Source organism: Vicugna pacos, chromosome 5, assembly GCF_048564905.1.
Source record: "Vicugna pacos chromosome 5, VicPac4, whole genome shotgun sequence".
NCBI lineage: Eukaryota > Metazoa > Chordata > Mammalia > Artiodactyla > Camelidae > Vicugna > Vicugna pacos.
Genome location: NC_132991.1, coordinates 37087272 through 37100410, shown reverse-complemented (window position 1 = coordinate 37100410; position 13139 = coordinate 37087272). Strand labels below are relative to the sequence as shown.

At 40.2% G+C, this 13139-nt stretch overlaps 2 protein-coding genes across 2 annotated transcripts in view; one reads left to right on the top strand and one right to left on the bottom strand.

Annotated features, from left to right (window-relative positions):
- GCA (grancalcin) overlaps positions 1-7129 on the bottom strand; it is a 34341-nt gene extending 27212 nt beyond the window's left edge. The window contains exon 1 of the mRNA XM_072961064.1: positions 6900-7129. The gene's annotated coding sequence lies outside the window, so the exon portion shown is untranslated. The remainder of the gene's footprint in view (positions 1-6899) is intronic.
- A 287-nt stretch (positions 7130-7416) lies between these two features.
- The window catches only part of IFIH1 (interferon induced with helicase C domain 1), a 50607-nt gene continuing 44884 nt past the window's right edge, over positions 7417-13139 (top strand). The window contains exon 1 of the mRNA XM_006196223.4: positions 7417-8044. Coding sequence (XP_006196285.2) covers positions 7589-8044 — 456 coding nt within the window. The 5' untranslated portion in view covers positions 7417-7588. The remainder of the gene's footprint in view (positions 8045-13139) is intronic.

Sequence of the window (13139 nt, the reverse complement as noted above, 5' to 3'; positions counted from 1 at the left end):
CTGAAAGCGTAGGACGCGACCTGCGCTGCTCTGCGTGCCGGCTCCGCGGAGGAGACGCTGAGTCATCGAGGTTCCGTAGAACAAATAAGCCACAGGCAGTACCTGGCCCCAGCTGAGCACCTGGTTCAGCGTTCAGAGTTCATTTTGTGAGGAAGTTCAGGTTTTCTCTACATTCACTGCAGTGTTCTACAAAGGCTAAATGTTGCTGTCATTCTTGATTCCTAATTAACAACCCACAGCACATCTATGGGCACCTAAGCAGTCTACTCCTGAGAAACAAAACCTTTCTGAGATGTGTAAGATCAGGTATCGCCCGCAGTCCATGCTTGCAGTTTAACATTCATCCACTAAGTGATTTTATCTTTACCTTCTTTATCTTCATCTTAAAGTATTTTTAAATAGATCTCTTATAGCAATAAAATAATTGGAACCACTCTATCATTAAAATTTTAAAAATCTCCTGCATAATATAGTATGTCCCTCTTGAGGTTTTTACTGCGTTTGAGGGAGAAAGAATCAATAAAATGAAACCACCCGTGCTAATAAACTTCTAAACCTGTGTACCAGTCCCGAGGTTAGGAAAGGATGACGCAAGCTGCCGTAGGGGTGCCGAATCTATACACCCTCAACACAAACATGCACACAGACATGCACATGCGATGCACAGATACACATATGTTCTAATTAGGCATTCAGAGGAGAAAAATTAAATTCTCTTAGCTGTAATCAGGGAATATATTTTATAAAAATATTTTAAAATTTTATAAAATTTAATTTTCCCAGCTGAGGTTAAACAAGTTCCTTGTTTCAGTTCTCGTCCTGCAAACCAGTGTCTTTTTCACCATATACTTAGTGCAAATTTTTTGCATTTTTGTGCCTTTCGTTGGTGATTTCAGAGTTTAAAATGGCCCCAAGCATAGTCCTGAAGTTTTATCTAGTGTATCCGAGCACAGGAAGGCTGTGTTGGCCTCACAAAGAAACTATGTATTAGATAAGTTTCATTCAGATGTGAGTCATGGTATTGTTGACCCTGAGTTCAATGTTAATGAGTCGACAATACAGATTAAATAAAGGGTCTTCAAACAGAAATACAAACAAAACAAGGTTATGTACTGGTTGGTTTTAGAATGTTGCGACCAGTGGCTCACAGGAACCTAATTTTCTACTTCCCCAGAAACAGCGGTTCAGTATTCACTAATTCAGTGCCTTTATAGCAAATAATGAGACTCAACTGCACTCTCCACTGGCCCTAAACCAACAGAGGCCCTGCTCCCTAGTTCTCAGCTCTGGCTGGGGAGTGGGGTCACAAGCGGAATTGAAAGGAGAAATAACTGACAATGAAGTTCCAGTCGTGGAGATTCTGATGCAATGGATACTTGTGTACATCTCTCTCTCCACGTGAGTCGAATATGCAGCGAGGCCTGAGAACAACTTTCTACCACAACAGGGAACTGAACTTCCTAATGGGGAAGCTCTTCAAGGGCAATGTGTGTGCTCAGGTAAGGAAAGCACCTAGAACACAAGTTTTTCTAGCCTCCTTTGGATTATTTTTGTATTTTTGCATTCGTATAAAATGGCTTGCGCTCCTATGACGAACAATACTTTACTATCAGAAATCGGAATTGTTTAGAGTTTTGAATGGATATCATTTTACTTTAGGGGCACAACCCAGGTCCAGCCCAGCAGACATATCAAAGTTCCTGCTAGGGGACTCCGGGGACATTTTATTTTTCTTTACTGTTGGGAAAAGGCAAATGGGAGAGACTCTATGTTCAATCCCTCAAAAAAGCTGCTTTTCATTGAAGCTGTAGGAAGAGATGATGTTTGGAGCTGTTGTAGCCATTTTGCAACCACGCGAGAAAAGCCAAGAAAATTACAGAACACATCCCAGAGTTCTGACCTTGATGACTCATTGAGTTGTTACATGAGAAAAATCAATCCCTCTTGCTGGGCCCATTTCCTCGGGTGTTCTTTACCTCGCAGCTGAGTACTGAGATGGCCTTCCTGTCTTACAGAGCACGCTAAGCCTGGCTCAGATCCCAGGAAGTCTGAGGATTCCTAGAGGGCTTCGGCTCTCAGCACCTCCCTTGGATGGAATTCTCCGCCTGTGCTCCCTGTCTCACTTTCTACAGATACACTTTCTATGCACATCTGCTCCACCACATGGGGCCACTGTGTCTCCTTTACTAATCCAAGCACCACAACACAACACATGTGGCCGACTTTCAGGAAAGATCTAGGCCAAAGAAGGGTCAGTACAGCAAATACAACACAGGAATGAACTTGTTATTCAATCCGGGGCCCTGCCGCTCACACATCCTGGCCATCCCTGCCATAGGGAGCCTCTCACGGGTTCTTTCTCCCCTTGGAATGTCAATGGGAACTACATATGGAGAGCTGGTCCCTGGAAATCTCTTCCTCACAACTGAGACCATATCAGCTCACTGTCTGTTGAACAGATGTTGAGTGTGTGTATGTATGTGCACATACATGCATTTACACATATATTTATGCAATAAGATAGTGGTTAGAAATACATTTAAAATATTAATAATGCCTATCTCTGGGTGATGGGATTATAAGTAATTCATATAATCTCCTTCAATACAATTTCTCCCCTGAAATTTCTGCAGTGAATACAAACTATTTTTAAATAAAAATGAATTTTATTAAAATATTCAATTTCAGGAACAAATCTGCTGGATAGCATGTCTGGCAATAGGCTATGAAATATATTCAGGTTCCATGTGTTAACTCAGTATACTGACATTTGTCACAAAGCAATAACACTAGCAATTTGAAATGTTCTACTTCCAAGATCTAACAGCTGAATTTCTTTCCCTTCCCAGAGCTCTCTTGCCTTTCACCTCCACACCTTCCTTCTCCATTCTTATTAATACTGCTCCTTAAATTTACCACAATCTCTAGCCCTTGAGAAGTTCTCTGGAGCTCTGGTATCCAAGTATTTTGTTCTCGATCCCTATCAGCTAAAATATTTGAACACGTACCTCAATAAATAGATGAATATTTATTTAGAAAATATTCACTTCTACAGCTATAATAACATATCATAAAATACAAACAAAAACTTAAAAGTAAGGGCTCGGATGAAGAGGAAATAAGATTTCAAAATGTAATTGATATAATCTACTGCATTAAAATAAAAATATTTGGTAACTGATGATCCTTTTTTTTTTAAGTCTTAGTTTAACCCTTTGTGACTAAGCAATTCAAAAGTTTGGTTCAACTTATCTCAATATTTGATTCCAATAACTCAGTCTATAGCCATAATTCATGTCCCTACTCCTACTTCACGACTTTGTCAGTTATGCAGGAGCTGAGGTGAAATAAAAATATTTAACTAATTGTATGGGGTGGGTACTAAGCGACAAGTAGAGACGCTCCTCAGTCAGAATGGACACAGGCTAAGCCATCTAATCCCATAGCTAAATGTCAACCACGATTTCAAGGACAAGATGACAGCACTCTACTTACCTTTGGTTTGCTCTTAAGCCTTTGTTTTAAAATAAAGTAAAAGAAGCACAGCCATTCTATGCTTTTGAGGCAAAGGTGCTGTTTTAACAAAACATGTGCAAATATGCAAGTTACTGGTTTTGAAAGGACTTAAGCTTTGGGGGAAGCATTTAGCAAAATGGATGCTTGGAAAATTTTTCAGTGACATCTAATTTTTTTGCCGAAACTGTTCGTTATGTAGAAAAGCTTTTACATGTGCACACTCAAAACCAAACACTTTATAACTGAATTTTTGGAAGTAATTAAGAAATGGGTATCCTGATCTAGTAAACGTAGCCAGAATTTCTTTTTCTATTTTGGACCTATTTATGTTTTTGAAATATAAACAGTATCCTTCTAACAAACTTTTCTGCTAAATCAGCCTATCAGCTTCCGTTTCTAGTGAAAAAGGATCCTATGTAAAAACGCAATTAAATGGCTAGTTACTATATAATGTTTATGTGCATAACTAAGCTATTTCCTCTATAAACTGTACATTCACCGAGGGCTGGCCCCATTTCTTGCTCATCATCTGTCTAAGAATGCCGGCAGTCACCAACAGGGCACGTATAACGTGCCAGGACCGGCACTAAGTACTCAACAATCTTATGACACAGTACTGGTATTATCAACCTTCCCATTTTATAGCTGAGAACTCAATTTGAGGTTATTTCCTAAGATCACACAACAATTAACAGGCAGTGCTGAGATGTGAATCCTGACATCCTGAGCTCATGGTCTCTCTGCTTAATCACAACTCTATTCTGCTAGTTGAAGGGCATCTAACTTTAAATTATACAGAGTAGTCTCTTTACTGATACAATTTAGTAAACAAATGAAAAACAATAACAATTCTAGAAGCATGTCTTCATCAAATTAAATTTATTGTCATTTTCTTTGGAAAAGGCACTACTGTTATGTGTGGCCATTACATTATAGTTCTAGTTTGTCAAAGAAGTGGCAGCTATGATTTTTACTACTTCTTAATTGTGGAAACCTCATATAGTAAGTTGGCTAACGGCAAGAATTTGTTATCTAGTATCTCCCTGAATTGCTACTTAAAGAACAAAATGCTAAAAGGTGACTTCTAAAACTGATGGAGACTGAAATATTTCTTTTGGGCTTAAAAAGGAAAGGGAGCTCTAGAAAAGAAGGAAATTATACAGGTCAGCATAATTTCCTACCTCAGAGGAGAAAGGAAACAGAAACTTACACTTGGAAACAGTGAGGAGGATGATAATGAAAGTTATTTCAAGACACTTGACAGAGGAAAACTAAACAATCAGAAACTAAACTAAACCATGATGCAAAAGTATAGATGAGCAAAAAGGCTACATTTTGAGAGACTGTGGCTTGGCTTTATTTTTCCTCAACTTCCCTCCTTTAGAAGTGTTCCTCTCAAGATTACGGTAGATTCCTAAAAAAGACGTTTCTTTCTATTTCCCCCCAGGCACTCCTCCCCAATCAGTCCTCATCACTCAATCCTCATCCAGCACAATGACTCTTACTTGACAGTAAATATGTATTGTTATCGATGGGTATTATGGGATGCTAGCAGGGAGGACCAGGAGAGGGTGTCTATACAGAAAATCAACCAGTGAAACTGTCATGTGCATTTTAGGTAGATCTTACCACAGTCCTCACAGCACTCAGCCTCACCGCACACATCATATGTTTTCTAGTTATGATTTATTTTCTGACTTCCCACCCCCATTAGAATGTGAGCGCCATAAAAGTAAAAACTTTGTTTAGTTTTGCAAACAGCACCTAGTGCAGCGCTGGTCCCATAGCAGGTGCTTAATAAACATTGCTTAAGTGACTGAATAAATAGAACCTAAATTACCAGATGTTTAAACTTCTAAATCTGACCCTCTCTTACCCAAGACAGCAACTCTGTGGTGTTATGAAGATGAAGTTATTTTCCCATATTTAATCAGCAACCCCTTCTCATTCCCCAGTGTTTGAAACGGCAGGACAGAAGTGTGAGTACCAGGGGTCAGAATGTTTATTGGTTTGCTTATTTGTTATTGCTTTAACAGACTGAATCAAGCCTGCCAGCACCTGAGAAGGTGAGAAGGGACCGTAGTGTAATTGCCCTAAAAGGTATCTTTGTAGACACCTAACTAAAATTAATCATTTGAACATTTCTGTACCAACATCTAATGTGATTCTCTTCTATCTACAAGATAAATGTCCCCAAGGAAGAAAAGATACGGTAATGTTTTATAAAGAGACAGCAAAGAAGAGCACAAATCAGGCCCAGCTACAAGTCCAAGATTCCATTGCACTTCAACAACTTTCGCTGTGTATTTGACTTTAGTTCAGCTGCTAGAGGCAAGGCAGATAAAATTCCCACGGTGGGGGGGATCAGCAAGGGCCTACTATTCGTAGAGTATTGTACTAGTCCTGTGTCTATACGTCCTTTCTTCAAGCAGCTTACCGTTTTGGGGGAGGAGAAAGGCTTAGCTACATAATATAATTAGCGAATAAAATAAGACAACAGCAAAAAGTACTCAACTGGGTATTTTATACGCCTCCAATAAATACAAAGATTCCGTATTTCTCTTATACAGTCCAAAACACCACCAGGCTTCCCTGGCCTATCCAGACTTCACTGAATGCGCATTGCTAACAGATTATTTTTCCTCAATGTATCTTTCTTAAAGCCTAAATGACCCCTCCTTCCTCGATATAATTCTGGACCAGGAGGTTCTCCTTCTGAAGCAGACACACCACCACCCACAGTCAGCCAGGGCTGCAGAATGCCTTGTGTGAATGGCAACCTGAAGGATTCAGATTTAAGTGGCTTCCGTATTGAACTGAAGCTGCCATTTTTCAGTGTGGGTGTCTTTTTTTTCTCTCATGACATAGACAAATGTTGATGTTTACTACAAGTTGGTACATTAGTTGCTAATTAAGTTCCTAGCTGCTCCAGCCAAAACTTGCTGTATTGAATCCAAGAAAAGAATGGCAGCTACATCAAAAATAAGTTGTTGGGGATTTTGTTTTGTTTTATTAAAGGAAAGTTGTATATTAAAGAATATGGGGAACTTACACGCTGGGAGATACCAAACCTTCCGTCTTGGCTTCCTCCTAAATTGAGTTGGTGGTTCAAGTCTTTCTGCGTCTGCCACCAGGCCTTGGTCAGAGCCAAATAAATATTATAATCTATGCATGAGGCAATAAAGTTAATTCTTTATCATTACTTGCTGTTTTTCATACCCACCCACAAATCCCCAGAGAAAAGAGTTCTTGGGCACCCTCAGCAGGGCAGGTTTATTCTGGAAAGGGTGCAGAGGTCCCTTCATCCTGGGGTTCTGGGGTTACATATCTCTCAAAAGATGCCTTCTTAGCGTCATCTCTCTGCCTGTGCCCTGTAATCTTACCATTCAGACGGGGCCAGAGGCTGCCTGCATTCACCCGTCAACGATAACACCTTCCTGTTGACATCAGGGTCTCTGGCGGTTTCTGTTCTTCTCTGGGCTGGGAAGTCTCCAATCACGGGCTTTCACGCCCAGGGTGAAGCGAGACGGCCGTGGCAAAGAAACCTGCATTTTGGGGCCAAACCCTGCAAGACAGACAAATACCCGCGTACACTACTGGAGCGATCCTGTCTTACTCGGTGGGAGAGAGAATTCGCTTTCCTTTTCCCCTGCCCTTTAACCAAAGGACTCATCTCGCCAGAACTTAGCAAAGAGTGGCCCCTCCCCGACCAAACAGACACGCCTCGCCCGGCCAATTACGTGTGGAAACTACTGAAAGAAGAGAATCGAAACAGAAACAAGTCGGGGAAACTATATAACCTCCTGGCGGAAAGCCGGCCTCGAAGCTCCCTCCCGGGCGCGCAGCGGCGGCGCCCCACTCCCGCGCCGGGCCGCGCAGCGCACACACGCGAGGGGTCGCGCCCGCCCGCCCGCCCAGGTGCCGCTGCGCCCCCGCGCGCCGGCCCGGGGGCCTCGCCGCCGTCCGGCGCGGTGCTGCAGACCCTGCGGGACTCACGTCTCGTCCGAGGCGCGGAGAACAGCAACTTGTCCGTCCACTTGCGAGAATTTTCTCGCTCCTCTGAGAAGGAAAGATGTCGTCGGATGGGAATTCCGCAGACAAGTATTTCTGCTATCTCATCTCGTGCTTCAGGCCCAGACTGAAAACATACATCCAGGTGGAGCCGGTGCTGGACTACCTGACCTTCCTGCCCGCAGAGGTGAAGGAGCGGATTCAAAGGGCGGCTGCCACCACCGGGAACATTCAGGCAGCTGGTCTCCTTCTGAACACCTTGGAGAACGGGGTCTGGCCCCTCGGCTGGGACAGGATATTTGTGGAGGCCCTCCGGCGAGCAGGCAACCCCTTAGCCGCCCGCTATGTGAACCCGGAGCTCACCGACTTGCCCTCCCCATCCTTCGAGAACGCTCACGACGAGTGTCTCCAACTGCTGAACCTCCTTCAGCCCACACTGGTGGACAAGCTTCTAGTTACAGATGTCTTGGATAAATGTGTGGAGGAGACACTGTTGACAGTGGAAGACAGAAATCGGGTAGGTATCAATTCAAATGGAGCTGGACTTTTAGGTGGATTTTGCAACTCAGGGTTTTTCCTTCGTTTGCCCCGTTTCCAATGTTCTTTGACGTCTTTAGGTAAATTTGGTTCCCTTCTTCCTTGCGAAGAGGATATCTAGGCTCTTAAAAACATAGTTTTGAAAATTTAAGCACAAAGTTATTTTGCTAATTCTTTCATTGAAATAAAGAAGCGTTAACTCAAGAATAATAATGTATGCCATTAGGTAACATTCATTAAACACTTACTATGTGCAATTAGCATCATTTGCAAAATATAGCACCAGAATTCATCCTCAAAATAATCTATTGAGGCTTTTAACGTTATTAGCTGTACCGTTTTGCAGATGAGATAACCGAGGCAGTTTAAATTACTTGTGAAGGTCTCTTGAGAAGTCAGGGCAGAGCTTGGGATTTAGGACCTGGTGATATGGAAATTTATGTTTTATTTTGTATAGTTCCATAGAACAGAGTTCAGCAGACCATAACCTATGGGCTAAATCGAACCCAAAAGCCAAGAATGGTGTTTAAATTTTAAAATTTTCAGTTCATAAAGAAAGTTTTATTGAAACACAGCCATGCTCATTCATTTACATGCTGTAACTGCTCTTGGGCTTCAAGAGCCATTGAACAGAGACCATGTGGCCCACAAAGCCATATTTATTATCTGGGCTTTAGAGGAAAAAATATTGCCAATCTCTGGCTATATTATGCACTATGCTATTTAATTTTGTTCCAAATGGGGAAACTATATAATACACACACACACACACACACACACACACACACACCCACCCCTTTTATTTCCTTTAATCAAAATTTCAACATTCTCTGCGAATCCAAAAATTGGAGGTATTTAATTGAAAAAAATATGTTGATAGTTGTAGTTTTCCATATTAGTAAAGGAATAGTGGATTTTTTAATGGCACTTGGACAGGGTGAATTTTACAGGTGACTACACTTAATGTACTGTTTTATTGTTCATGGTTTTTTCAGTGAGTGAGGATGTACTGTGAAGTATAGAAATGATGAGCCATTTGAATCTGACTTAGGGTATTTGTCAGAAGTCTTATTTTGAAAGACATGTAGGTAAATAAACCCATTTTGGGGGTCGAATTCTAACATGCTATTTTTTTTGACATTTTCCTTCTTTCTCTCTTTCCATTTAATTCGTCAGCTGTTTTTATCCTCTTTACAAAGTTCTGGGCGTTGGACTCCTATCAGCCCATAATATGACTTGTTCTTTAGTGACTAAAGTTAATGCTCCTTTTTCAACTTGACAAACATAAGGCCTGTCCAAAGACCCAAGTGTGCATCTAATTTTGTTGCTGGTTTTCCCAAACAAGTAAATTACTTTACACTGTTGTCTGTAACGTTTATGTAGTTTTGTGTATTGAGAACCAGCTAGAACGCATTATAGTAGTCCAGCTGGATATGACAAATGTGTACATCACTGTGGCAGAATCTTAATTTGGAAGACAGTATGCAGCCTTCAAGCCAGCTGGAGATGGAAGATGGCATTTCCAGCCACAGTAGCTGTTAGGAAGTCCAGAAGCAACAGAGTCCAGTAACACCACAAAGCTGTTTATGTTTGGTGGGTATGATGTCCCGATTGCCAGTGAAACAGCACTTCTCCTTATTTACTCTAAATACTTCTGCCTATCAGCATCACTTTTGTCTTGCCTGGATTGAATTTCCGCCAGCTAGATTTTATCCAAGTTCTTGATTCTGGCAAGCTTGGAGGCAGCTAGCAGGAATGCAAGGGATTTGACACAAAGAAGATACAGAGTAAAGGGACATTTCTGTCCTAGTAGCAGTTAAGGCCAAAGCAACCCAAATTCTCCCTCAGATTCATATTTCAAAGGAGGCTCTGAAAGCTGGAGGAGCCATGGATTTGAGGGTTTCTGAGGAAGAACAGTGTCTGTGTGAGATGATGGAGTAGTTTTTGTACATGTCATTTTATGTGTACCGTCAGTATCAAAAGTAAGCTATGGCAGATGATGGGAAGGAAACACTAGGTTTAGAAGAATCTATAGCACATTGATACGGTGTCATTGATGAGTATTTATCTTATAACAGTAAAGTATAGGAGGGAAAGATGGGCATTTGGAATGACAAGACCTGGATTTATGATCTCACTATATGTGTTACTTAGGGCCAAGTTATTTTAGTTTGTTGATCCTAAATTTACTTAGAAAGTGGACATAATAATAATTTCTTCTCTCACGTATAGTATGTTTGTGAACATGAGGAAAAATGTTTATGAAAAAGCTTTATAAATAATAAAGAGCCATTTTGATATGATGATGATTTCTACCATCATTTATATTGTTACCCTTCCTTGTGACTTTAAAGTTTCAGAGACTTAGGTAAATATCCCACGTTGAACTTGAGATCTGCCTCCTGAAGTCCCTGGAGTAAACTATGATTGGAGGAAGCAACTATGTTTTCAACTAAGGATGAAACCAGAACCTAGCTAGAACTAAGTATAAGATTGGTGCTTACTAAGTATTGATTGATTGGATTTATTTCCAAATTGTTGTCTGGAATAAGAAATGGAAAACACCTGATGTGATGAATGGCCTTGCCAAGCACTGGGGCCTGGATGGATGATGAACATAAGATCTCCAAATTTGCCTCTTTGACATCTTCAAATAGCACTTAACTAAGAAATCAGGATTTCTAAAAATATTTTAATTCTTTACCTGTTTTCCAGTTGACATTTTCTACTTGGTCTAGTTATCTTATTCCCACTTCCACCTTGCAATCCCTGCCCCCCTTACATCAGAGCTTCTAAAAATGACCCTAGATTTAGTTTTGTATCCAGCAAGAAGCTGAAGAAATTTATTTAATTGATTGATGATTTATTCATTTGGTTTAAATTTATGGAGTGGTTCCGTATGCCAGATACCATGCTATGGCTGAAAAGATTGGAGAGTAACAGTAATACTGTCTGTGTGTTCATGGAGTTTATGATGCAGTATTGGTCAGTGTTCATTTTCTAACAAATAGTTAAAGAATGCCTAGTGTATGTGAGGCACTATTGTAAACACTGGAGACTCGGCAATAAAGACAAGAGTCGCTTTATGAATTATTGCAGTAGAACGATCCCTAGCCGTAAGGGAGCGCCCTGTGCTGAGCTGCTTCTGTCTAGGATGCTAACTATCACCTTAGCACGTCCATGACTTAGCCATGAGCTCTGGACCATATAAACATTTTCATAGTGTCTTAATATCAGTCAGAACAGCTTAAGCAACCTGCGTGTTTCACCCTTGGCCAGTTCAAGCGTTAAACATCTATGGTCCTGGAAGACCCCATATAGCTTTCGTTTACACGGGAGAGCCAGAGAGAGTTTCATCAGTCCAGGTAGAAACCCTCCAGCTCTGTCTACATGAGGTTGAGTGTCTGAGTCGGTCTCCCTCCAGCTCATTGTACTGTCAGCTAAATTAGAATGGATAAGAATTTTATCAGCAAGAAAAAGTACTAGTAAGAACTCACTTATGTCAATATGACAACACATACTCATTCAGAAAGGCATTAACTTGTCCTTGAAAATCCTTTGTTTCTAACATATGAGTTTTGCTTCCTGATTTGCTGGTATTGAGAGTTGAGCTCTGCTATATTAAAAAGTCACCATTATATTTAAATAGCTATCTAAGATTGTTCTGAGGGGAGAAAGCATTTTTACCAAACTTCACAATTGTGTTGGCAACCCAGTGCTTCAAAGAAATATCACTGGTTTCTCCACTGATTAGTGTTGGAAAGAAAAAATATAGATCAGAGAATTCAGAATATGAAAGCATTGGATTATATTATCCACATATTCACATTTATTTTATACTCTATAAATTAGTTAACAATGTATCCATAGACATTTTAAACTTCATATTCAGAGAAAACCTTCAGTGGGGAAGGAATAAGACTGGGAATCTTTATATGTCCTGTTTCAGTCTCAAGTCAAAATACTCAGTTTCCTAGGATTTCAGTAATTAAAGGTATATATTGGGATTTAATATTTCCCCTGTGTTTCAGGAGAACAGATTATGTTAAAAAAATTGTGTTGCATCACAATGAATTTCTAGCACTCAAGCTAGGAAGATTTCTTAAAATTCAGACCCTTGATGAAGCTGCTAAAATTGCACAGGCATTTTATATATTTCCACGTGCAAATAGTGAAAATACTTGTAGGAAATAATGGCATAATGATTCTCAAATGCCTGAACTCAGCAAGGACAAAGCAAGCTTGACAAATGTGATTCTACAGGGAAGATCAACTAACTGATTAGTAGCTAAGGAAAATTTAGTGGATATAATATGCTTAGGTTTTAAAATAAAAGTACTTATTACAGTGCTCCGCTTGTTCATTTCAGAGAAATTCTTTCTGATTACTTTTGTGGAATGAATTTAAAGATGATTAAAGGATGGGATAATTAAAAATGGAAATGGCTGAGTTAAAAGAAGGTGCTCAGACCAGTCTCATTTAACATCTTCAGCAACTATTGCTTAAATTAACGGATAATAATAAAGATGTTACACACACCACAGAAGACAAAGAATTTCCATTAGAAAATTAATGAAGTTCGAGAAAAATGGGAAATGAGCAAGAATCTGCTTAGAAATGCTGTGGGGGAGGTGGACTGAAATCACCTAAATTTTATTAAGTCAAGGAATCGTTTTAAAATCACTTCTTGTCAGAAAATGAATTTCAAATTGAGACAATTATTAGCTATGATTATAGCTCAGGAAGGCAGTATTTGGTCTCAGAAGCCAGCTGCCTGGGATCAAATACTGCCCCTACCATTTACTAGCTTTGTGGACTTAGGAAGATATATGGACTTCTCTGAGCCTTGGATTTCTGATCTGTAAAATGGGTTAATATTGGTACCTCCTTCAGAGTTGTTGGGTTGCTATATTCAAAGCCTTTGCAATAACATAATTAACTATTAGCTAATAAGACGAACATATCTGTTGGGTAGAAATCATGCTGTATAATCTTGTACTAAGTAGTGTCTGCTGGTGAAATGTTTGTAAAGATAGATGCTTTTCCCAGTCATCCTGAATAATAGCTAACACTGA